At 38.2% G+C, this 24,119-nt stretch overlaps 2 protein-coding genes across 4 annotated transcripts in view; both read left to right on the top strand.

The window, feature by feature from the left end:
- Window positions 1–1,489: 1,489 nt before the first annotated feature.
- Window positions 1,490–16,423, top strand: mrpl37 (mitochondrial ribosomal protein L37). The gene is made up of 8 exons (XM_088319802.1): window positions 1,490–1,957; window positions 3,994–4,171; window positions 5,974–6,089; window positions 9,074–9,262; window positions 9,390–9,544; window positions 11,675–11,806; window positions 15,419–15,493; window positions 16,133–16,423. Exons 1-8 carry the CDS (start codon window positions 1,573–1,575, stop codon window positions 16,214–16,216), a joined length of 1,314 nt encoding a protein of 437 aa, XP_088175928.1. The 5' UTR covers window positions 1,490–1,572; the 3' UTR covers window positions 16,217–16,423.
- A 745-nt stretch (window positions 16,424–17,168) lies between these two features.
- The window catches only part of depdc5 (DEP domain containing 5, GATOR1 subcomplex subunit), a 37,529-nt gene continuing 30,578 nt past the window's right edge, over window positions 17,169–24,119 (top strand). For 2 of the 3 annotated variants that reach the window (XM_088346990.1, XM_088346983.1), the window contains exons 1-8: window positions 17,956–17,973; window positions 18,086–18,151; window positions 18,219–18,306; window positions 18,404–18,450; window positions 20,100–20,185; window positions 21,012–21,095; window positions 21,158–21,207; window positions 21,271–21,340. In XM_088346990.1, the coding sequence (XP_088203116.1) occupies window positions 18,094–18,151; window positions 18,219–18,306; window positions 18,404–18,450; window positions 20,100–20,185; window positions 21,012–21,095; window positions 21,158–21,207; window positions 21,271–21,340 (483 nt within the window). In that variant the 5' untranslated portion in view covers window positions 17,956–17,973; window positions 18,086–18,093. Of the gene's footprint in view, window positions 17,249–17,955; window positions 17,974–18,085; window positions 18,152–18,218; window positions 18,307–18,403; window positions 18,451–20,099; window positions 20,186–21,011; window positions 21,096–21,157; window positions 21,208–21,270; window positions 21,341–24,119 lie in introns of those variants that run through there. The other variant, XM_088346998.1, reaches the window with a different exon arrangement.

The following is a 24,119-nucleotide window of genomic DNA, read 5'->3' as shown; positions in this document are numbered from 1 at the left end:
CCAACATTCCAAAAACATGCATGTCAGGTTCATTGGCTGGTCCAAATTGTCCTTAGGTGTGAAGGAGCGAGTGAACTGTCTGTACCTGTGTGCCCCGTGACTGGCTGGCAACCAGTTCAGGGTGTCCCCTACCCACTGCCCGAAGACAGCGCCGCGACCATACTGGGGATAAGCGGTGCAGATGACGGATGGATGAATTATACTTTAATTATTTCATTTTTTTCCAAAAAGTTTTTTGTTTTTTAACGCAAAATCAATTGCAGCCTGGTCATCCGGGAGGGGGATTACATCGAAGCGCACAGGGAGCGCAGTTGCTGTGTTTTGCGGAAACGTGGCTCACGTTTAGCATTCCAGACGCTAACGTGTAGCCACCCGGAGCTACCTGGAGCTATCTGGCTTCAACGCCGCTATACAGAGACACGAAAGCCGGGGGGAATCGGAGAGAAGGCGGACTTGCTAACACGAGGTGGTGTATCCCTGGATTTTCACAAAGAAAAGATTTCCATCTGCCGCAGGGATGTCGAACTTTTGGACTAGCGTGACGTCATCCACTCCGCTACAAGCCCCCTAGGGCATCATGTTAATCTGTTAATAAACAACGGGGTAGACTGCTGGAAGTGTGAATTTTCCTACGGGGATAATAAAGTATCTATCTATCTATCTATCTATCTATCTATCTATCTATCTATCTATCTATCTATCTATCTATCTATCTATCTATCTATTTTCCTCATGCTGAGGTTTTTGAGTCTTTCCTTGTGTCACGAAACGGGCCGGGAAGCAGAAAGTCGGAACTCATTTGCTTAGACGATCTGTCACTTTAATTGAGAAAGAAAAGTTGTCCAACACACAAAGGGACCAAAAACAAAACAAAGCAGGTTCAAAGGCAGGCAAAATTACAATCTAGGCATTACTCAGATCAAAGAGGCATGAACAAGTTTTCAACAAGGTTAAGCAATGATCTGGCAGCGGGCAGTTCCAAAAGGAGCGTTTAAGTACTCCAAGAGCAATCAGCCCAATGCGTCTCAGCCGGTGTCAAGGGGCGGGGCCAGCTGGGCGCCATGACAACTGTGCAGGACATGACACCTTGCCCTCATGTAGGTTTTAGATCAGAGGATGGTGTGATAGTCTGTGGTTTGTGCAGCCTTTTGAGAATCCTTGTGATTGAGGGCTATGCAAAAAACATGGCTTGACTAGACTTGACAATAAAGGTTTCTGTTGGCTTTAACTTAAACGTCTCTGAGTCATATATGCCAAGTACAATATATTTCTAAAACAATTGGAACCCATTGTCAATATTATAGGCAATAAAGTATTATATTTCAGACCAGAATTTTCGCTATACTTTATGCACTTCCCCGCGACCCTACTGAGGATCAGGGGCGCAGATAATGAATGAATGTTTGCACTTTGAGGACTTGAACGGAAATGAGACTCTTTGCTGATAGGGGGCAGTATTTTTGGAAAGTGATGAGGACAACGGCTGTTAACCTTGAAGAAGAAAAAAATGCTTCCGGGGCGACATTTGACAAGTAAAAACACGCTCGCGATTCATTGACAACTATCAGGACAATGTTTCCAGAAACGACCTACCTTGCCACTGCTTTGGCTTTGCGTTTTTCAAAATCAATATGCAACAGAGATTTAAATCGTTTCTCTACATTTGGAGAGGGAATCCGAATACAATCCCGATGTTTTCATGGGAGTCGGAGCTACGCTAAGAGAGCTTCCAAAGTCGTAAAGAGGCCAATTGAAAAAGTGCACATCCCAGGACTAGAGATGATCACTTACGGGGAAAAGATGCACTTTGTCCCGGGGCTTGCTAAACCTGTCTATCCGCCTTGGACTCGTGAACATCATGATCCCACGCAATACCGTTCTCCTCCAAAACACGAGATGCCCTTGTATAAAGAGACGCCCTGTTATGTTTTCAACCAGAAGACCAGCGCACTGGAAGGTAACCTCAAACTTTTACCAGTATGAACTTCCATTTTGAACATAAATCATGATGACGCATGGACAATAGATGACAGGTGACAAACATGTGGCCCCGTGAGACGAATCAGGCCCGCCAAAGGTTTTAATCCAACCCTCGAGACATTGTTAAAAGACGCACAAGAGGAAAATAAGATGTAGTTTTAAATACGGCCACTTGATGTCGCCAAAGCCAGACCCCACTGACAACTGGAGCTGTATTACTTTTCTCTCCCGTCTGTCTCTGTGTTTCCCAATCTAATTTTATCTGTCTGTCTGTCTGCCTCCCCCTTACATTTCTCTCTCCCTCTCTTTTCTTTCTCCTTTTTTTTACTTAACTTTTTCTCTCTCATTTTTGTCTTTCTCTCATTTCCCTTTTCTATTTCTTCTTTCTCTCTTTCTCTTTTCTTGCTCACTGTCTTTAATCTATTAGTCTGACCCCGTAAGATTTTTTTTCTCGCATGTGGCTCCTCGTTAAAATGAGTTTGACACCCCTGAAATAGATTGTATGTAAATAGACTGAAGAGAGGCCAATCCCTAGTCAAGGGGTCCGAACATGGTGCTGGAGGGGCACCAGGTAGCCCCCTAGAACACCTAAGTAGCTTAAAGACCGGTTCTAAAAATAGCTCAACAGTGATGGGTCATTTCACTTTTCTCAGAAATGGAATTTCTTACTGGCATAAGAAATCATTGTCATGATCAGCGTCTTTCAAATCATGATAATTTCTTCTAAATATCTTGTATATGTGAATAACTCGGTGCCCCTATACAATTCAGATATTTTAGTGGTTGACTGAGTAAACTTTAACCCTACATCTAATAATTACAACCTGGTAACAACATAAAAGTAACATATCAACAGTATTGTTTTCGAATTGCACATACATAGCTTCCAGCTTCGAAAAATTTGGTGCCTCGTCACGTGACCCTATTCAACTTCAGCTGGGGTAAAACCTTTTTACGAATGAAACAGATAGAAAATGTCGCTTAGCAATACAGACTATGAAAACACAGAAGAGGAGCACCCCTGGCCTTATGTTCCCCTTAAAAAGGGTGCGAAACACCAGCTACAATATGTTATGTCTCCTTTTTGAGTTCATGGGCTAGCTTGTTCTACTTGCAGAGCCTGTTAAGATAAGTATTGGGTCTTTAAATGTGCCACTTGGTGTAACATGTGCTTAATTTATTTATTTGATTTATACTATTTAAGTTTTATTGTTTATTGTAGCTCGGAAGTTAAAATGAGTTTGATACCCCTGCTTTAAAGGTTCTGGGAAAATGGAAAAATTGGCATTCGAAGTGCTTCAAAAGTGCTTGAATTTCACCATGAAAAAGGTGTACGAACCCTGAAGAAAAGTTCAGAATAAAAAATTATAAATCTCCCTTTTTTATTTGTTGAAAAAAGTTTTGTAAGGTTCCTAACATTCCTCTACCATACTGGAGAATCATGTATAAAATACATTATTAAAAAATATATGTTTGTTTGAGGCAGTAGCCTTCTTGACTATAATCAATGATCAACTGGCAGATAATCAAATCAAATTGCATTCGTTGTAGAACTTTTCAGATGACAAACTGCAACTCAGTGCTGTAGAAAACCATTTAATGTGCAATAGAGAAAGGGTTTAAAACTGTGCTCCTGTCAGCCAACTAACCACACCCTACCATTGTGTATACCCCCACTTGAGGAAATACAGAATTTTAAATGAACTTGTAAGGAATGATGGAGTGTAAAACAACTAGAGACCTGAAACATAAAAGAAGAAAATTGAAAGTAACATGTGATGCGGGAGAAGGTTAGAAGTAAAAAAACAAACAAGGTAAATAAAGACGCTGAATTAAAAGCCATACTAAAAAAGTGTGTCTTGAGCCTCCTCTTCAAAATATCGAAGGGTCTCTGCAGATCTTATGTTATGTCCCCCGGCACACTTTTTCCATAGGCTAGTACCAAAGTGTCTGAAAGTTGCTTCACCATGTTTGCACTTGTTTTAGTGTTATAATGTTATACTCTCCTCTCAGGTGTTCGACAGGCGCTTTGGTTAACCAAAAGTGTGCAGATTTCTGGTTTGCCACCACAGCTTCTAGCTCTGGCTGAGAATCCTGCCAATCAGTTACCCAATCAAGACGACCGTGTTCAGAACGCCATTCGACATGCCTGCTTGTGGAACACAACAGAGGAGCAACCAGTAAAATTTGGGTATTTACGCATTGTATTTCCTACATATTTGTAGAATAGGCACCGATGTTGCTGGATATATTTTACATTCTCCATCCTTTTGTTAAAAAAAAACAAATGAAGCGTTGAGAACACTTTACCTTTGGTCTCATAGGTTTCAGCATCTTGAATTGATTACAGTACACATAAACGTCTCCGATCAAGTCAAGTTACATTTATTTGTATAGCACTAAATCATAAAATGTCTCAAAGGACTGCACAGGTTACAATTACACCATACCCTGATCTTAAAGCAGCGTGCGGGTAAGGAAAAACTCAAATTATCAGCATGAGGAAAATGAATAAACCTTGAGGTACTATGAAGTAATCCCCCTCCCAGATGACCAGGCTGCAATTGATTTTGCATTAAAAAACAAAAATTTCAGCACGAGATAAATATGAAACCTTGAGAAAGTGACTCACAAGTGGTAATCCCCAGGAAGACCAGGGTGCAATGGATTTAGCATTGGGTAACAGTACACAAAACATAGTGAACATCAATAAAAGACAACAATAGGTAATATTTTGAAATTTGTCCAAAAAGTTCATGACAACAACAACGCCTAAAGCCTGTAAAATAGTCCAAAAAGACCATGACAGCAAGGACGCAGCTTCCCATCTCTGCCGGCTGATTGATGCAGGCGTTGACATGCTTCAGGTCCAGATGCTGGTCCGCTGACTCATCTCATATCGTCCTCCCTTGTATCACCACGAGCCAGGCAGTCGGAAAAAGACAGGAAAAGAAAAGTATGAGGTGGTCATCAATCATAAGCTTTTGAATAGAAGTGGGTCTTAAGTCTAGTTTAAAAACCTCCACTGAGGTTGCAGATCTTATCTGAGACAGAGCCTTCCACAGCACTGGGGCCCGAATGGAGAACGCTCTCAAGCCTGCAGACTTCTTCTTGACTCTTGAAGTCACAAGTAGACCGGCATTTTCCGAGCAGAGGCTCCGTGCAGGAACATAGGGGGAGATCAAATTGAAGAGATAAGAATAGGCATGGTCCATGCAAACATTTTTATGTTGGTAAGAGAACCTTAAAGATATTCTCCAAATTGTGCAGTGCGCGCTGCGTGTGATGTGAAGTGGCGGACTTAGCTGAGGACACGATGAGGCTGCCGTTTACACTGCAGAGCTTAATGCTCTATTTTGATCTTTGGGTTAAATCCGATGTTTTTGTGAGCTTGTTCACTTCTCTAACTATATACGACTTGTACGCGATCTCCTGTGACTTAAATTTGAATGCCACAAGTGTCCCGTTTGTGCAGAAGAGGACACGTGACATCACACGCAATGCGTCCAATGTTTGCAAGAGTACTCATGGATGCTAACGCTGTAGCGTATCTAGCCATTTGAAAATTGCTGTGGTACCAGAGGCTGAATGGTATTGCCCCCCCCCCCCCCCCAAGTATTACTGTAATTAAATCCAAAACCTCACTTTCCCCCTATTAAATGCTTTCCGTGTTTACGTCTGCAATGGTGTGTTGATTTCTACGCTACGTGGAAGAACATGGAAACTGAGCATCCGTGAGAGAATTGAAGATGAAATGAATCAATGTTATTTGTGCGCTTGTCTGTGTTGTTGTAAGGCAACTGCAGCAGAGGGCACTCGCACCCTACAGGGCGGTGCGCCCTGTGTATGTGTTAAATTCAGAAATAAAACCAGCAACGGAGGCTGCGCCTTTTAACACGGTGCACCCTATGGTCGTACTGTACTAGCATCAAAAAATGTCATAACTTCACACAACATCTTCTAAATCTATTTTTTGACGTATATTTGTCTTAGCAAAACACTCCTCTTCAACCTGCTCCATCTTTGTGGCACACTTCAGTCCAGCCATCCATCCATTGGAAGAAGGATGCTCACTGAGAAATACTCATTGGCAGCTTCATGGAAAAGAGGTAAATATTACTGTGAAGTTGATTACCAACCGCCTTTATGTTGCTAATAATACGTGTAAATTGATTTAGAGAGGATTTGGACAGAGTTGGGTGGAGTCCACAAAGATTTTACTCAAGTAAAAGTACTGTTACTTCAGAATTATATTACTCGAGTAGAAGTAAAAGTAGTCATCGTAATACTTACTTGAGTCGAAGTAAAAAAATACTTAGTGGAAAAATTCCTCAAGTACTGAGTAACTCTAGCAACGTCGTATTGATTTTTTCTAAAACAACCAATTAGATCATCAAATTCTAAAAGTCCATCCAATCAGCCAAAAAATTAATTTGATTTAAAAGTAGATTGAAATAATCAACCTAAGTTCAAGTGCTACAATAAACAATAAAAATTAAATAGTATAAATCAAATAAATAAATTAAGCACATGTTACACCGAGTGGCACATTTAAAGACCCAATACTTATCTTAACAGGCTCTGCAAGTAGAACAAGCTAGCCCATGAACTCAAAAAGGAAACATTACATATTGTAGGCGGTGTTTCGCACACTTTTTAAGGGGAACATGCTTTTGATGTGAGGCCAGTGGTGCTCCTCCTCTTCTGTGTTTTCATAGTCGTTATTGCTAAGCGACATTTTCTATCTGTTTCATCCGTAAACAAGTTTTACCCTAGCTGAAGTTGAATAGGGTCACGTGACGAGGCTGCTGTGTTTGATTGGTTAAACATGGTAGAGCGGAGTCACAGATGTGTACTTACGTGGAGGGGGATTTATTAAGTAACGAAGAAACGACTTCACGGTTGCCGAATGTAGCGGAATAAAAGTACCGTTTTTGTCTTCACGAATTTACTCAAGTAAAAATAAAAGTTAGGGATTTAAAAATACTCCTAGAAGTACAAAATTTCCCAAAACTTACTCAAGTCAATGTAACGGAATAACTACTGCTAAAGTGAAAGGCTGAGTGATGAGTAAATGTACTCCGTTACTACCCACCTCTGGATTTGCATAATGGTGGAGTGACACCGAGATTATTTTTATCATTTCAAATCAATACAACAGGATTAATCCTTTTGCTTCGGCTTGTCTGTTCTTCACAATCCCAAATTAAGGAATATCTTAATGACCAACAGAATTGATGGACAGACCAAATCATTGCACTAAGAGTATTGACTTTTGCTTGGTGTGTGTGCTATAATTATATTCTTATAGAGTTGTGTTTCTGTCAGAGGACAAAAATAAAAAATAAAAACACCCTTCTTATGTAAGAGTTAATATTACATTTTTTACATTGATTACGTTTTTCTGTACTGAGCAACACAAGTGTCAAATTTTTTTCCCAAGGTTACAAAACAGTGGGGATATATTCCACTTCTTTTAATTCTGTGCTTCAGATAATAATGTTGTAAATTTAAGGAATTTTACTGGCAAACCAGCTTAATGTTTTTATTTCTACCTAGCCATTTAAGTGTGTTATGTATAATATATATTATGCTACATAACACACTGTTATTGTATATGTAAAAAATTACCTTCATATGTGCCTTAGTTCCTTAAAGAGTTTCCTAACCAGCAACAGGTCTTTTTAAAAGTTAGAACCAGTGTTGGGAACAACGCTGTTTTAAACAACGCCGTTACGTAACAGCGTTATCTTTTCAGTAACGATGAAATATAAGTGATTTTTTTTTACTGCTGTTTAAAAAAATAAACATGACAATAAAAGGTTTCCTTTGGCTTTAACTTACATGTACAATATCTTTTCTGAATAATTGGAACCTATTGTCAATCTATCTCTCTATCTACCCTTGTCATATTCCTCGAGAGGGCTGACCGACAGCAAGACAAACACACACAAAAGAAAAAAAAGGGAAAAAGTAGAAAAAAATACACACAACATTTTTTGGACCATGGTCAACCCAAATGCCCAAACAAGTTAAGAACATCAGCACCCAAGTTGGTCATGCTTTCATCCCTCCAGATGAAAGGGGACACAAGACAGCGGCCATGTTACTCGGGTCAGGGTGACACAACACACTTTTCTGTTCAACAGCAGGGCCCAACAGCTTTCACCTGTTTACCCCTGCCGCATCATACGGGTGCCCTGCCCATCCCTTAGAATGCGTCTAAACATCCCATTATCCTTTTACAACACCTCTCCACTCATTCCTATCACCGCTATATTTAAACCTCTTTCCTGCAGTGCACTCATAACACCATCCATCCACGTCAATCGCGTCCGTCCTCTTGGTCTCCTTCCATTTTCTGCTCTGTAGATCCTCTTCAACATTCACTCCTCATCCATGTGTCCAAACCAACCGAGTACGCTCTTATCCACACGCTTGCTCAGTTCCACTACCACTCCAGTTCTGTCTCTCACAATTTCATTTCTCAATCTATCCAATCTTGTCACTCCTAACATACTCCTCAAACACTTCATCTAAAAAACATTTATCAAAAACATTTAATTTCCTTTTGAATATTCCGGATTATGTCACCATTCAAAATAGCGACTATCACATAGTTAGATAGCTATTACGAACACAATATTTAGTAATGTGCCGAAAGAAAAGGGTTAATGAGGACTGAGTTTTGACACCACCTCACTCGTGTCGTTCGCGAACAAAACGTCTCTATGAGCCAGCTCTTTGAAGTGAACGAAGGGAGTCGGCTCCCTACAATCAACAGCTTGTTCCCTTCAATACGCCTTTTTTCCTCTTATAATTTGTCAATATGCTGTTGTTGACTTCAAATTTTTTAAGTTAAAATAGTTTGGTATTCTATCTTTTTTTGGGAGATTTATAAATATTTTAAAGGAACTCAAAATTACCATTAATTTTTTTTGCCCTTACTTTCACTAGATTTGTTATTTGAGTCCATAATACACTATGTTCCTTTTAAATTGTTGATTTCATACTCTGCCACATTGTAACTGCTTAACGCAATCTTTCTGCTGATGCTTTCTTTAGTGAAAGTGTGTTCTGTGTTCTTTATCAGGCAAAGACTTGTTGCAGATTCGGGGTCAAAATGGCTTTTTATATCACAGCATGGATCCTCTTCCAAGAGTTTCTGGACAACAGCTAGTGTCAGAAACTAAGGATCAAGTCCTTGAAACGTTTTATCCGATATTACCTACGGTGGACTTGCAGAAAATTAATGTGTATAAGGAGGACGTCAACTGCACAGGTACGGAATGGCGCTCCTTGTTTGCGTCCATTCCAGTGAAGGTCACCCTACTCCTCTCATAAAAGAGGAGTTATTTATTGTAATTAACTACTTGTTTTTTTTTTCACTTTTCATTTTTCTCAAACAGGTTTCAGAGAGCAGCATTATTACCCTCATGCCCACACACTTTACTTTGTGGAGGGTTTTGATCTCAATTTCACACTTCGTCCAGATCAATTCAGAGCCAAAATGATCATGTTTGTTTTCGGCAATGCTCTTGCACGTGCTCGGATGCTATATGGGGTAAGTTTGTGTGTATGTGTGCTTGCTCCATCAGTCAAGGTACTTTGTAGAGGTCGACCGATTATCAGGCAGGCCGATTGTCGTCAACAATATTTGGAAATTTGACAGATATCGGTGTCGGCATTTGTATTTATTCAACATTTATTAAGAGTGGGTTATTTAGGCTCATGCAGCTGAGCCCCTCTCCCCCTCTCTCCCTCTCTTTTGCCTTCAGTCTCACACGCTACCTATCCCTCGCCTTCTGATTGGATAAGCAACCAGTGGCTGAGCCATTAAAGCAGAAAGAATAACGTTAGAGCGAAGTAAACAGCAGCAGCTCTGCTAACTCCTGACTCCCGACATGCCTGTGAATCAAGACGGCTGATAAAATTGAGATTTTTAAAAAAGTCCGTGGTAGAAAACCGTGTGGTTGATTAACAGATAGCGTAAAAAATCTAGTTAACTTGTTCGAGGGAAACTTGTTTAGGTGGAGACTGATATATTAGCTCTTATAGTAACATTTCTTTGTCAATCAAGCATGTTTTTATTTGGTTGAGAGCGTAAAAAGCTTGCTAAAGTGAAAAGATGAGTGATGAGCTGTTATCACAACATTAGTTTGTCAATCTGGGTGTAAAACCGGAGTGCCCACACTTCAGCTCGTGAGGTCCGTTGAAATTTGTATTCATGATTTGTTTTTAAGTTAATTTAAGCCATGTTGGTTGTATAAACATTATTATTTATTGTAAAAAAATCAGGGAGCTATTTAAGTTTTTATGTACTTTTATACGAGTTGCTGCTAAGCCTGATATTATTTTATGCACTGTTTTTTATTTAAGTGAAAGATTAGTCATGTTAGTTGTGTTAATATTCTCATCTCATCTCATCAGCTGCACCGCTTATCCTCAGTAGGGTCGCGGGGTGCTGGAGCCCATCCCAGCAATCATCGGGCAGTGGGAAGGGGACACCCTGAACTGGTTGCCAGCCAATCGCAGGGCACACGGGGACAGACAACTCACTCGCTCATTCACACCTAGGGACAATTTGGACCTGCCAATTCACCTGAATCGCATGTTTTTGGAATGTGGGAGGAAACCGGAGTGCCAGGAGGAAACCCATGCAAGCACGGGGAGAACATACAAACTCCGCACAGGAAGTCTGGCGCTGGATTTGAACCCACAACAGGTTCCCATGACATGAACTGTGCCGCACAAGCGCTAACCACTGCGCCGCCGTGCATATATATATATATATATGTATATATATATATATATTCATTCAGCTATTATATGAATATCGGGGACAATTGGATTTGAACCCACGCAGGAGGTTCCCAAGACATGAACTGTGCCGCACATGCGCTAACCACTGCGCCGCCGTGCTGCCCCGTGTTATCATTGATTTAATATAAAATGTTTCAGTGGCCTCTTAGTTGTATTTGAATTTATAATAAATATTTTTCTTTTCTTTTTTTTTTTTTTTTTTTGCATTATTAAAAATGTATGATTCCAATTTTTAAACTTTTACAGCAAATTAAGAACGGCTCCAAATATCGGTTATTTGCCTCCTGCTAATACTAATAATCGGTATGGGCTCTGAAAAACCCATATCGGTCATTCACACCAAGGGACAATTTGGACCGGCCAATTAACCTGACATGCACGTTTATGGAATGTGGGAGGAAACCGGAGTGCCCGGAGGAAGCCCACGCAAGCACGGGGAGAACATGCAAATTCCACAAAAGAAGGTTCGATATGCTATAATAAGCAACACTTAATTTACTGCAAGTGGGGAAAGATCTAAGAAAGCTCCTCAAAGGGTTGTTTGAAATTAAATTAAACTTGTTTTAAATAAATAAATAAATAAATTGCATAGTCTGTTTTGCTGTAAGTAAATAGGTGCCGTGTTGTGTTTGTAAGATTTATCATTGCTTAATAAGGGGAATTGCAATTATTAATAAGTGGAGAAATTGTCTGATGTTGACAGGTATGATATTTGATTTGTCATAACTTTTCATATTGGAAAGAAAACTATTGACCACCCCCAAAAGGGCCAAATGTGAGACCTTACTAACTGATTTCTATTTTTTTCTTTCTTCCCCCGCATCCTTTTTGCCTTGTCCGCATCTGTTCATCCGTTCTTGCATACGCCAAGACCGAGTCCCACGGCGTCTTGGATCATCCAATCACAATACAGGCAGTTGGTGTCAAAGACCAAATTTTCCATTTCATTGTTTTTCAACTCAACACCACCGATCTGAGTGGAGACGACGGTATTAAAAACCAGGTTTGTTTACTTTTTGTAGTTAAACAATGTTTTTTTTTGTGTTTGTTTTTCTTACGTTGGTAATAATGATGCACTAAAAATGCCAAAGACTAAAAAAAGGTCTGTGATATAGCCTAAGGTGTTTGCAAACAAACTGATTTTCTCAATTTCATTGAAATCCCATACCCACCCAGGTCAGTTTATACCAGTGCTTCTCAATTATTTTTTTAAAACCTCTTGCCCCTCCAAAAAAACTCCTGCGTCTTATCAGCGTGATTTTGGTGTGATGTGGTTATTTGACAGCTTAATTGATTTAGCTCCATGCTGTCCGCTGCCAACATTTTCAACTAAAGCAAAAAAGCTGTATTTCCTCGTCAAACACAGTAAAGCTGATTGCTATATATGTTTTTTTTTTTCAAACTTCCTCGTCTTAGCTTTTGGGAGACTTTTAATTTTCTTCTTTATCCCAGTCTCTTTATCCCTCCGTCTGTCTTTTCATCCCCATTAAATATTTTTTCATGGGGTCACCGGAGGGTTTGCAACACTTCGTATCTACTCTTTATATTTATTCTCTCGTCTATGTATGTACAAAGTGCAGATGCTTTACCATCGAGCACAGACACACTGCCAATAAGAGCGCTGTTGCCCCCTAATGTAGTGGAGGTTCAATTGCACTTTCTTCTAGGATAGTAAAAATAAAAAAAATAAGTACCCGATATCAAATGTGCCCCCAAGGGGAACCTACCCCACTATTTGAGAACCACTGGTTTATACAAACACAGTAAATTGGATTGTAAAATTTTACTCAGGCACTAAAGTAGATTTGCTAAAAATGCTCATGGTAACATAATAACAAAACATGGGGTTGTTTAGGGAAGTTCAATAGTCAGAAAGTAACATAAAATAGTTTACAAAGCACTTTTCGAAGCTCCTGCGTAAGTACGAAAATATGTAATTTCCTTAGAAAAGGAATAAAATATTATATTCCTCAAATGTATCATTGGAAAAAAATAAATTAAAAAAATATTAATTCAAATATATACAAATTGTTGATAATTTGAATCAAGAACCAAAGGTTATTGTTGTCGGTCCACATAAATAAGCTTGAGCTTAAAGCCCCAGTGTGTAATATTTGACCATTAGAGCACACGGTTGTCCAATTAGAACGGAAACCAGTGCCAGAGAGCAAAGTGTAGCAGCAAGTTGCCAGACAAACATAGAGCGGACCTTAGGTCGTGATTCCACCATGTAAAAGAAATACAAATTTCTCGTCGAATGATTTCTTTTACACAATTAACATTGGTATAAAAACTCATATATATTTGCCTAGTATTAAAATCAATAATTTTTTTAACTGAAAGTTTTTTGTACCACTAGAAGGCACTAGGTATTATACCCTGTCCTTTAAGGGAAATATGTCTGTTTTGAGGCTAAGCTAAAGCCAATACGTAACCGGATGAATAAAAAATTCCGCCCTCGTTAAAAGGATCAGTGTTTTTACAGACTATAAAACATAAGACAATGCAGTGTGCTTTGTAATTGTATAAATTAACTTTCAGGCATTTGAATTGGTATCGAATCATACTGTAACCATATAAATGGGAATTGACTCTTGAGATACCCATTAATTCCCACCACTAATATTTACTGTATTTTCAAATAAGGATTCTATGTTCTGAAATCAGCTATTTTATATATATATATATATATATATATATATATATATATACTGGACTGTCTCAGAAAATTAGAATATTGTGATAAAGTTCTTTATTTTCTGTAATGCAATTAAAAAAACAAAAATGTCATACATTCTGGATTCATTACACATCAACTGAACTATTTTAAGCCTTTTATTATTTGAATATTGCTGATTTTGGCTTACAGCTGAAAAAAACTCAAAAATCCTATCTCAAAATATTAGAATACTTCCTCAGACCAAGTAAAAAAATAATTTTATAACAGCAAAACTAAATCAAACATTTGAAAATGTCCATTGATGCACTCAGTACTTGGTTGGGAATCCTTTTGCACGGATTACTGCATCAATCCGGCGTGGCATGGAGGCAATCAGCCTGTGGCATTGCTGAGGTGTGATTGATGCCCAGGATGCTTCGATAGCGGCCTTCAGCTCATTTGCATTTGTAGGTCTGGTGTCTTTCATCTTCTTCTTAACTATACCCCACAAATTCTCGATGGGGTTCAGGTCAGGGGAATTAGCAGGCCAATCAAGGACAGTGATGCCATGGTCAGTGCACCAGTTACTGGTGGTTTTGGCACTGTGGGCAGGTGCCAGATCATGCTGGAAAATGAAATACTCATCTCCATAGAGCTTTTCAGCAGATGGAAGCATGTAGTGCTCTAAAATCTCTTGGTACGCAGTTGCATTTACTCTGGACTTGATGAAACACAGTGGACCAACACCAGCAGCTGACATGGCTCCCCAAACCATTGCTGACTGTGGGAACTTCACACTGGATTTCAAGCAACTTGGATTTTGCTCCTCTCCAGCCTTTCTCCAGACTCTGGCGCCTTGACTTCCAAATGAAATGCAAAACTTGCTTTCGTCTGAAAAGAGGACTTTGGACCACTCTGCAACTGTCCAGTGCTTCTTCTCCATAGCCCAAGTCAGACGCTTCTTCCGTTGTCTTGAGTTCAGAAGTGGCTTGACCATGGGAATACGGCTATTGTAGCCCGTTTCCCGGACACGTCTGTGAACTGTGGCTTTTGATACCTGGACTCCAGCTTCAGCCCACTGTCTTTGAAGCTCCCCCAAATTCTGGAAGCGGCTCTTCTTCACAATTTTGTTAAGGCTGCGGTCATCTCTCTTGGTTGTGCAGCGTTTTCGGCCACATTTTTCCCTTCCAACAGACTTTTTGTAGATATGCTCTGAAACTGCACTCTGTGAACAGCCTGCTCTTTGAGAAATTTCTTTTTGTGTCTTACCCTCCTTCAGGAGGGTTTCAATGATGGTCCTCTGGACAGCAGACAGATCAGCAGTGATTTAGTTTACTGAACCAAGCTGAGTGTTTTTAAGGCTCAGGAAACCCTCGCAAGGTGTTTTGAGTTAATTAGATGATTCAGGTGATTAGTTGAATAGCCTACTTGTATACTTTTTCATGATATTCTAATATTTTGAGATAGGATTTTTGAGTTTTCTTAAGCTGTAAGCCAAATTCAGCAATATTCAAATAATAAAAGGCTTGAAATAGTTCAGTTGATGTGTAATGAATCCAGAATGTATGACAATTTTGTTTTTTTAATTGCATTTCAGAAAATAAAGAACTTTATCACAATATTCTAATTTTCTGAGACAGTCCAGTATATATATATACATATATATTCAGCTATTATATGAATATCAGGGACAATTTGATCCAGAAGCGGGTCTATCTAATGTCATGTGTTTTTGCTGCTTTAAATCCTCCCTCTCACATCTCTCGGAGAAAAAGAGCCAAAACTAAAATCGGAATGTGCATGCCTTAAAAGTCAAATTACCTTAGTAGCAAAAAAATATATATATATATTTGATATACTGTGTCTGTTTTACTCAAATAATTTCTGTTATTCAGGGTTTGTTCATGTGTCTTTTTCTAGTTGGCAACTGAGCATTGTTTATTTGTATTGTTTTAGGTTTGGTTGGATAAAGATGTAGAGCTGCACGAAAGTGCCAACGTCAAACCGATACTTTTCAGGAAGGAAGTGAAGGTAATTGCATCCTGGCTTTCTCTATAATAAATGCTGGCGTGTGATGCTTTCTCGATTATTTCAAACAAAAAAAAGTATACTTTAAACCGCATTATTTTGTGGTTGGCGTGGAGATCAAACCAAGAATATGCCACCCTTAGATAAATTTAGCTCTAACTGTGATTATTGAATAATCGTTACCAAATTATAATTGTAGGATTCCAGCAAGCATGCTACGAGTAGATTTGCATAAATTATGTGTATTAAATTTGGATTAAAGGTGTTTTAAAATACGTTATTCTTTATTGATCATTTTGGAAAGGACGAACAGTGGCCTTTCTGCATACGAGCTACACTACTAACTACAAATTTGAGATAAAAGATGTCTTTCAAGCTTCTTGCCCAATATTATAACGTAAACTAAGATGTCACGCAGTACAGTAGATTCCGAGAATACCATATTCATTTGTTATGTAATATATAAAGGCTCTTTGAACTCAGTTGGGCATCGTTAACACATACTTAATACAAACAAATATTCCACCCTTTAACTTTTTGACACACCAAAACTTTAATAATACCCCAACCACTGCTGCGGCAATAGCGAGTCACTAAAAGTAACAATTAAAGGATTTCCATTTGTTTTCTTTCTTTGTATAGGTACCAGCTGGTCTTGTAGGATACAAGCCAGAGACGTTCTCCAAATTTCTTGCCCTGTACCTCCATGGGGCTGTGGAGCACTAAAGAACCAAAGCCTGTTTTTGAAAAGGAGTGTGGGGAAATCGTGTAATTATTGTAATAGTGTTCTGCAAAATTGTCTCTGCCCTGAATTTGTCTTGCAACCAGTCCGGGGGGGTCCCCCGCCCGCTGCCGAAATCAGCTTGGATTGACCCTCTTGAGGATAAGCAGTTGGACAATGAGTGAATGACTAATAAATGGTTTTAATACTAAGTAACAGTGGTTTTCAATCTATTCAGTTGCTTCAAGGATTACAATTGCTTCAGTAGGGTTTAGATTTGGAGTCTCTCAAGAGTAGTGCACAAAACAAAACAATCAACACTTGGAATGCAATTTTCGCATATTGATTGAATCACTATTGACATGAGAGACAAATGTGCTTGGATACAGTAAATACAGCAATCAATTGCCAGTCAAGTGAGAAAAGATGGATAGCTGGATGAATACTGCATAAAATACTACAACTAGTATTATTACCGGTAAATTATTTGGGTACAAGCTCATCCTGAATGATGAGAGTATAAATAAAAGGTCACTGAGTGTTTAGTTGAGTGGGAGATGCTAAATTTTAATTTCAGTAAGACCAAAATGAAAACCAAAGGAAGTAGTACAAAATTTCAAAGTAGTGGAGTAGGAAATATTAAAAAAATAAACTGAATCGAAAACCAGAGGAATGACGTCCAGGAAAAGCAAAACAGCAGAAAAGAAACGCTTAATCTATATATCTATATAGTTTTGGTTTCACTAAGGTAGTGAAACGTGAAAATATTTTTGAAAAAAAATAATTCTTGAAGTCGACATCACTAGTGACGATGATGTAAAGGCATTTAGAATTTAAAATTCTGTATTGTTTTACCCCGTATTTCCACTGGTGCGTCATTGTTCAGACTCCCTACCAATAGATGGCGGTAAATGCACTTAAACGTTTTCTGTACCCATTATGAAACAAAGAAGAAATAAAATGGATGAAAACATTTATCTTTGCAACTTGTTATGACAATTATATTAACTAAAACGCGACTGTGACATTTAAAACTGGTAAGCATTTAAATGATGACGAAATCTTCCTTTTCGCAGAGCTTTAAATATAACTGAATCATGACACGTGATTTATTTGGACGTATAACTAAACCAGTGTGTTAGGATGTTTACTTAATTATACACTCCTCTTCATTTATTGCTAGGCAAGGTTGGGTAGGGTTACTATAACTTGATTACTTTCAATTTCTTTTGGATTACTCCAATACCAAATATGCTAATAAAAGACAAAATAAACTAAATATGAATAAAATTACTTAATTTTGTGCAGGCTTGGGGAGTAACTGAATACATGAAACGGCAAAATGATGATGGCAAGCTGTTTGAATTTATTTTCATTTTGTTTCTGTCGCATTTTATGTTAGTTTTGCCGGAGATCAAAGAGATCTAAGCCAGGAGAGAAAGCTTACCACGTTTTGTGAGTCATAATTTTATTCATATTTAGTTTCTTTTGTCTTTTATTAGCATATTTGGTATTGGAGTAATCTAAAAGTAATTGAAAGTAATCAAGTTAAAGTAACCCTACCCAACCCTGTTGCTAGGCTACATTAAATATCAGTTCTAAGTCCAGTAACTAGGCTCTCACCTTCATAAAACCGTACAATGGTCACAGTCATATTGTAACTTTACTGGCATCCAAGTTTATGCAGTAGTTCATGTATTAAAAGCAACAAACTAGCTCTCACTTAGATGACATCTGATTATGTGTGCCAAAGCATTTAGAGGTATACCTGATTACTTGTATTAACTGAAAAACACATTATTTTGTATGTATACTAGTGATGCTATGTGCCCAATAAAATGATTGATCAGCCTATTATGCTTGTTTCATCAAAGATTACACAATGAAGACCAACAAATCCTACAAACTTGTGCTGCACAAGAAAGGTTTTGGTGGAAACGGTAAGTTAAAATCATCACACGTATTATTATATTGTTTTTATCTAATATTATTTTTGATTTTGGCCAGATGATGAGGTGGTGGTTAATCCAAAGGTTTTCCCCCTGATCTGCCTCTGGGACATCATTGAAATTGCACATCCCACAGATGAGTTTAGGTAAACTTATGCCATAAGTAGAGAGTTACTAGAGCTTTTAATTTATTCCCAACAAACGTGAGCTTACGGCCTTTCTCGTTGTTCTTAAAATGTGCAGTCCGCTGTTGCTCCAAGTGAAGAGTTTAAAAGAAGACCTTCAAAAGGGTATGTCGACCATTTGAAACCTTTCCTGTAAATCATGTTTGCCGCTATTAGAGTTTTATCTTAAGAACATTCTCTTTCTCTCAGCTTTTTCAAATTGAAAGAATGAATCAAACTTTATTTTGAACATGTCAAAACAAAAGAAGTAAAAAAAAAACACCAAAAAAAGTTAACGTACATGTCCGAAAAGAAATAGGAAGAAACATATGCTTATTTAATCCCACCCCTAAACTTTCTTAATATTTGAGTTTTAAAGCTAGATCTCTTGTGTATATACATGTAAAAACACCTCATGAATATCCATATAAACATTGGTTTTGTGGATGCAGTCACTACATCATCTTCACTATTTTCACCGTCATCATTATCATCATTGCTGTCGCCATACATTTTCGGCATAATATTTAATAAGAGTATCTCTTATAATAACAATAATTCTCATGGGTGCTCATAGTGAGAACTGACTATTTTGTGGTGTGTGTTGTCAATCATAAAAGTATTTTTGGACCTGCTGTTATAGGGGGTCTGCCCACAGGTAGCATAACCACCCAATATTAAGTGTCCTGATCTGTGCATTAAAAACACATGGCATGGAAGCTTGAGCAAGATGCCTCCAGCATCAAGCTCCCACTTGTCTTCCCTAACTATTAGATGTGCAGGACATGTCTGTATTTTGTTCTTTTTAAGATGTATATCTATGTGATTGATCCCCAGTGTTTTTTGTTTTTGTTTTTCACATTCATCACCAACATATTTATTAGCCTCATTGTTTGTTTATAAATATAGATCCAGGTTGCAATGAATTTGCATAATATGATGGCGACAGCACGATAACAATATAATAATAATAGACATCCATCCATTATCTGCACCGCTTATCCTCAGTAGGGTCTTAGGGGTGCTGGAGCCCATCCCAGCTATCTTCGGGCAGTGGGCAGGGGACACCCTGAACTGGTTGCCATCCAGTTGCAGGGCACACAGGAACAGACAATTCGCTCGCTTATTCACACCTAAGGAAATAATGGACCAGCCAATTAACCTGACATGCAGGTTTTTGGAATGTGGGAGGAAACCGGAGTGCCCGGAGGAAACCCACGCAAGCACGGGGAGAACATGCAAACTCCACACAGGAGGTTTGATCTCATGACATCAGAACTGTGCCTCACACGCGCTAACCACTACGCCGCCCTTCTGCCCAATAATAGACATATAGTGGACAATTATAATAATAATATCAACAAAAATAATAGTCACGATAATTGTTTTAATAATAATAACAAGCCTAATTATGAGCTTTACCCATCTATTGACTGTATAAGGCCTCTGCTCACTTAGATTATTTGATACCAATAATACCAAAAATAATGACAATATAAGTCACATCATAGGTATAATAACAATCATCAATAATATTTATCATAATACCAGATTAATTTTGTTTTATATATAATGCTACTAATCACTAAATGTAATTCAGACACCAACTACAATTGACTGAAATTGAAATTCATGCGACATAATACAGCACAAAATACACTTGTAGTTATAAAAACAATGTTTTGTCATCAATTTGAGCCCGATTGGTCTGTGACAGAAATATAGTTATTTACTTTCCAATACTTTAAATTCCTTCATTTTCCATTCCTCTTTAGAAACCATCAGTGTGGATCAGGCTGTGGCACAAGCTTTCAGACTCCGTGCATATCAAGATGTCATTGTTAACATTGTTGACCCAAAGGTTTGTTTTGTTTTGGTTTCTTTAGCTAATGGCTTCAAAAGAAGTACTAAAGTATACTTGCACTACTCCATCATAGTTTCCGTCAATTTTTTGTTCCCTTAAGCAAGTCACAGAAATGGATTCAGTGTTTTGAAATACTTTTTGTTGATTTTATTTTAGCCTACTTGTGTTTATGTGTATAATGTGGATGTGAACATATGTTTATAAATCTAGATTGTGCTTATTTTGGAAATAGTCTGGAACCTAAACCCCCAAATAACTGGGGGATGCTACTGATATTAGATCAGTTTGTCATCATTTTATTTATTAAGTATTTAATTAAGATTTAATGAAAAAGCTGTTAGAAAGTGCTGCAAATAACAGAAGGAAAATAATGGATTATTTTTGCAGATAGAGGTCTCTGGTGTGTGGTCAAATTAGCCAACTTATATTAGTCTATTACTAAATATCCCATGAAAACGCATTTTAAGTCAAGTTACATTTATTTGTAAAGGCTTTAATCACAAAATGTCTCAAAGGACTGCACAGGTTCAATTACACCGTCCCCTGATTTTAAACCAACATGCGGGCAAGGAAAAACTCAAACCTCAACTTGAGGAAAATCTGAAACTTTGAGTAGGTGCCTCACAAGTGGTAATCCTCCTTCCAGGATGACCATGGTGCAATAGATTTAGCATCGGGTAACAGTACACAAAACATAGTGAACGTCAATAACAAACATGGGTAGGATGTAGCAACGACGCCTCGAGCCTGTAATAATTGACCAAAAAGGCCATGACAGTTTGTGAATGTACTGAAACTAATAACGATATGTTCATGTTTATAGGACGTCACTCTGGACTTAATGGAACTGACGTTTAAGGACCAGTACATTGGCAGGGGAGACATGTGGAGACTAAAAAAGAGTTTGGTATGGGTTTCAAAGGTTTTTGATGTTTATTTTGTCAATTGTATTGAATTTTATTTTTGTAGGTGAGGACATGCGCTTATGTGTCACAGAAAGTGGAGTACGCTGGAATCAGGTACATTCAATCTTTCTTTCTTTTTTTTTTCATTCAAGTGTACTTCTTTTTGTGGTGTGCTAGGTCCCAGGCAAGTGAACTGTGGGTGAAGGGAGAGAAAGTGACTTGCGGCTATGTCAGTGAAGACACCAGGGTAAGATGGAGACTATACTTAAACAAAAACGGGGAAACTAGTTCCTAAACACCTTAAATATAGTATCACTTTGCTTCATGCAGAGGAAGTACTGTAATTCACTTGAAAAATTAGAAAATTAAAAAAAAATTGAAAAGCATTTTTTCTTTTCATCAATTGTCTTTTTGGTCTAATCTCTTTAGTTCATTTTACTAAAAGTCATAGTTTGGTAGTCCTGCTGATATTTATGAACTCAGGTGTAATTTAGGCTCAATTCCAATACTTCCTTTTTCACTTACCCACTCCGTCTTGTTCATCTTTCTCTTTTCCCATCCACCTCTTTGGTGATGACAAGGGATCGATTCCTCTCTAGGAATTAAGAACTTGATTCCATCTTATCACATCAGTTTGAGCAGCGTTTGAGTAACATGTTACATTTTTTCATGCTTTTTTTCTTTTATTTCACTCAATTCAAAACAATATTGGAACTGGTTACAACAACAAACTGTATTGACAGACGAGTACTGCAATTCACCCTTGTTAATTCTTCCTCAACTTGCGACAGACCTGTGCTTTTCCTTGTCCAATATCACAATCTGTATGAATTTATGTTCCATAACACAACATGAACAAATATAGCTGTTTATTTCCTCCCTCGATTGTTTGGAGCCAGTCGGTGATTCTAAAGGTGCATGGCTAGTGAAAAACTAGACTGCTCCAGAGGGGGCTTATGTTCCTCACTTTTCCACCTTACTCAGCGCTTTGTGGAGGTTACGGATTTCCTAACCTTCATTTGGAACATGCTATTTTAGAGGAAGAATCAAATTTGAGGGGAAGTGGGAGTAATGAGATTGAGCCTTAGCATATTTACCCGGAATATCAGTTCCCAAATCTCATTGCCCTCATCAGGAACATGCTTGTCCAGAGTAAGGTCCACAATTACCTTTTTTTTCTTTTAATTCACTCACTTCAAAACAACATTGGAACTGGTTACAACAATAAATTGTATGGTGCAAAATAAATAATTATGTCAACAGACAATTACTGCAATTCACTCTTATGTTTCCCTTGTCTTCACGGCAACCACCCTTTGTGTTTTTCCCTGTACAACATCACATTTTGTCACCTCATGTGTGGCCCCTTTTCAAGGTTTCTTAATTTTCCCCATGTTGAGGTTTCCCTTGCCCTCATGTAGGTTTCACATCAGGGGATGGTGTAATTATAGTCTGTAGTTTGCAATAGTCTGTGGTCTGTGCAGCCCTTTGAGACTCTTTGTGATTAAGGGCTATACAAATAAACTTGACTTGACGATTTAATTATTAATGGCTAGTAAATGTAAAATATAAACAGTGGCCAAAAAATGGAACAAATCCAAGCACAGCATGCTGAAAATTAAGAAATCCAACTAAACTTACTCGTCTTAGCTTCAGTGAGAAGACTTGTTTGTTTCTTTACCCCAACTCACTTTGTCTGTCTTTGCATCTGTGTTAAATATATTTTTCATGGGGTCACTTGAGGGTTTGTTACACTTCGTGCTTATACTTCATACTCAATGCTTGTACGGTGTTCTTAATGCTCTGCGTGAAGGCTAAATGTAAACAAAACATTCTTCTAAAGAGAACGCCACTGCGCCCTAGTGTAGTGGAGGTACAATTTCACTTTATTTGGGGAAAGAAAGGAAAAAAAACTTCCCCAAAGTCAAATGCGCCCGCGCCCTCCTTGACGGATATTTGACACCTACCCCCCCGAGGGTTGCCTGTGTCACTATTTGAGAACCACTGCCACAGTTCAAAATGGACTGAAATGCTTTTAGGGAGCGCTGGTATTTAGTTTTTCCTGGCAGATTTCCCAGAAGCCGAGCAGTCTGTTGTCCTTATTAGCACAGAAGTCCGTAAAGTCTTTCAGCAGACGGTCAGCCAGCTTCTCATCACCCAGAAGTCCGGTTCTCCAAGCTTTAGTCAACATAGTGTTGTAGGCCCAATAGTAGCCAATGCGATCCTCGCCGCTGAATGACCCCTGGCTGTTAGACGTAGTTGAGTTACGGCGTCGACGCTGCTGCCTGCTGCTATATTTACGTTTGGAGTATGGCAGTTGAAGCAGAACGGTGCCTGGAAAAAGGGCAGACTCAAATTGGATCAAGAACAGGGGTTCTCATTACTTTGTGTTTTTCCCCTGCTTTTTTTCCTCTCTTTTCCCCTTTTTCTATTTTTTTTTCTTGTTTTCTTAGCGTTTTACTTTTTTTGTTCTTGCTTTCTTCTTCTTTTTTTCTTTCTTGCTTGTCCTTTTTTCTTTTTTTTAGTTTATTTTAATAGCCTTTTACTTTTCTCAGCTATTGACTTCTTTTTCCTTCTTTTTTTCTGAGCTTTTTCTTGTTTTTTCTTGTCCTTTTGTCCTTTCTTTTTTCTTCTTTTCTGTCTGTTTTTCAAGCTTTTTTTCTTGTATTTTTTTTCTTGGAGCTTTGTTCTTCTTCGTGTTTCTTCTTGTTTTTGTTTTTATTCCTTTCCTTCTTTTTATTCTTCGTTTCTATTTCACTAGCTAATTATTTTTCCCCATGCATTTTTCTCTTCTTTTTTCTCCTTTTCCTGTTGTATTTCTTTTTCCTTAATTTTTTTTAAAATTTATTTTTTACGCCTTTTTTCTAATTCAATTTGTGTGTAAAGTTACAGAATAGCATATGAATAACCTATATTTATATGTTGATAATATGTATATTATTTGCCATCATGTAGGTTTTAGTCATAATAGTCTTTAGTTTGCAATAATCTGTGGTCTGTGCAGCCCTTTGAGACTCTTTGTGATT

This window comes from Urocampus carinirostris, chromosome 1 (assembly GCF_059441175.1).
Source record: "Urocampus carinirostris isolate Australia breed hairy pipefish chromosome 1, RoL_Ucar_1.0, whole genome shotgun sequence".
Classification (NCBI taxonomy): Eukaryota; Metazoa; Chordata; class Actinopteri; order Syngnathiformes; family Syngnathidae; genus Urocampus; species Urocampus carinirostris.
Note: the sequence above shows the minus strand (reverse complement) of the source record. Positions and strands in the feature narration are given on the sequence as shown.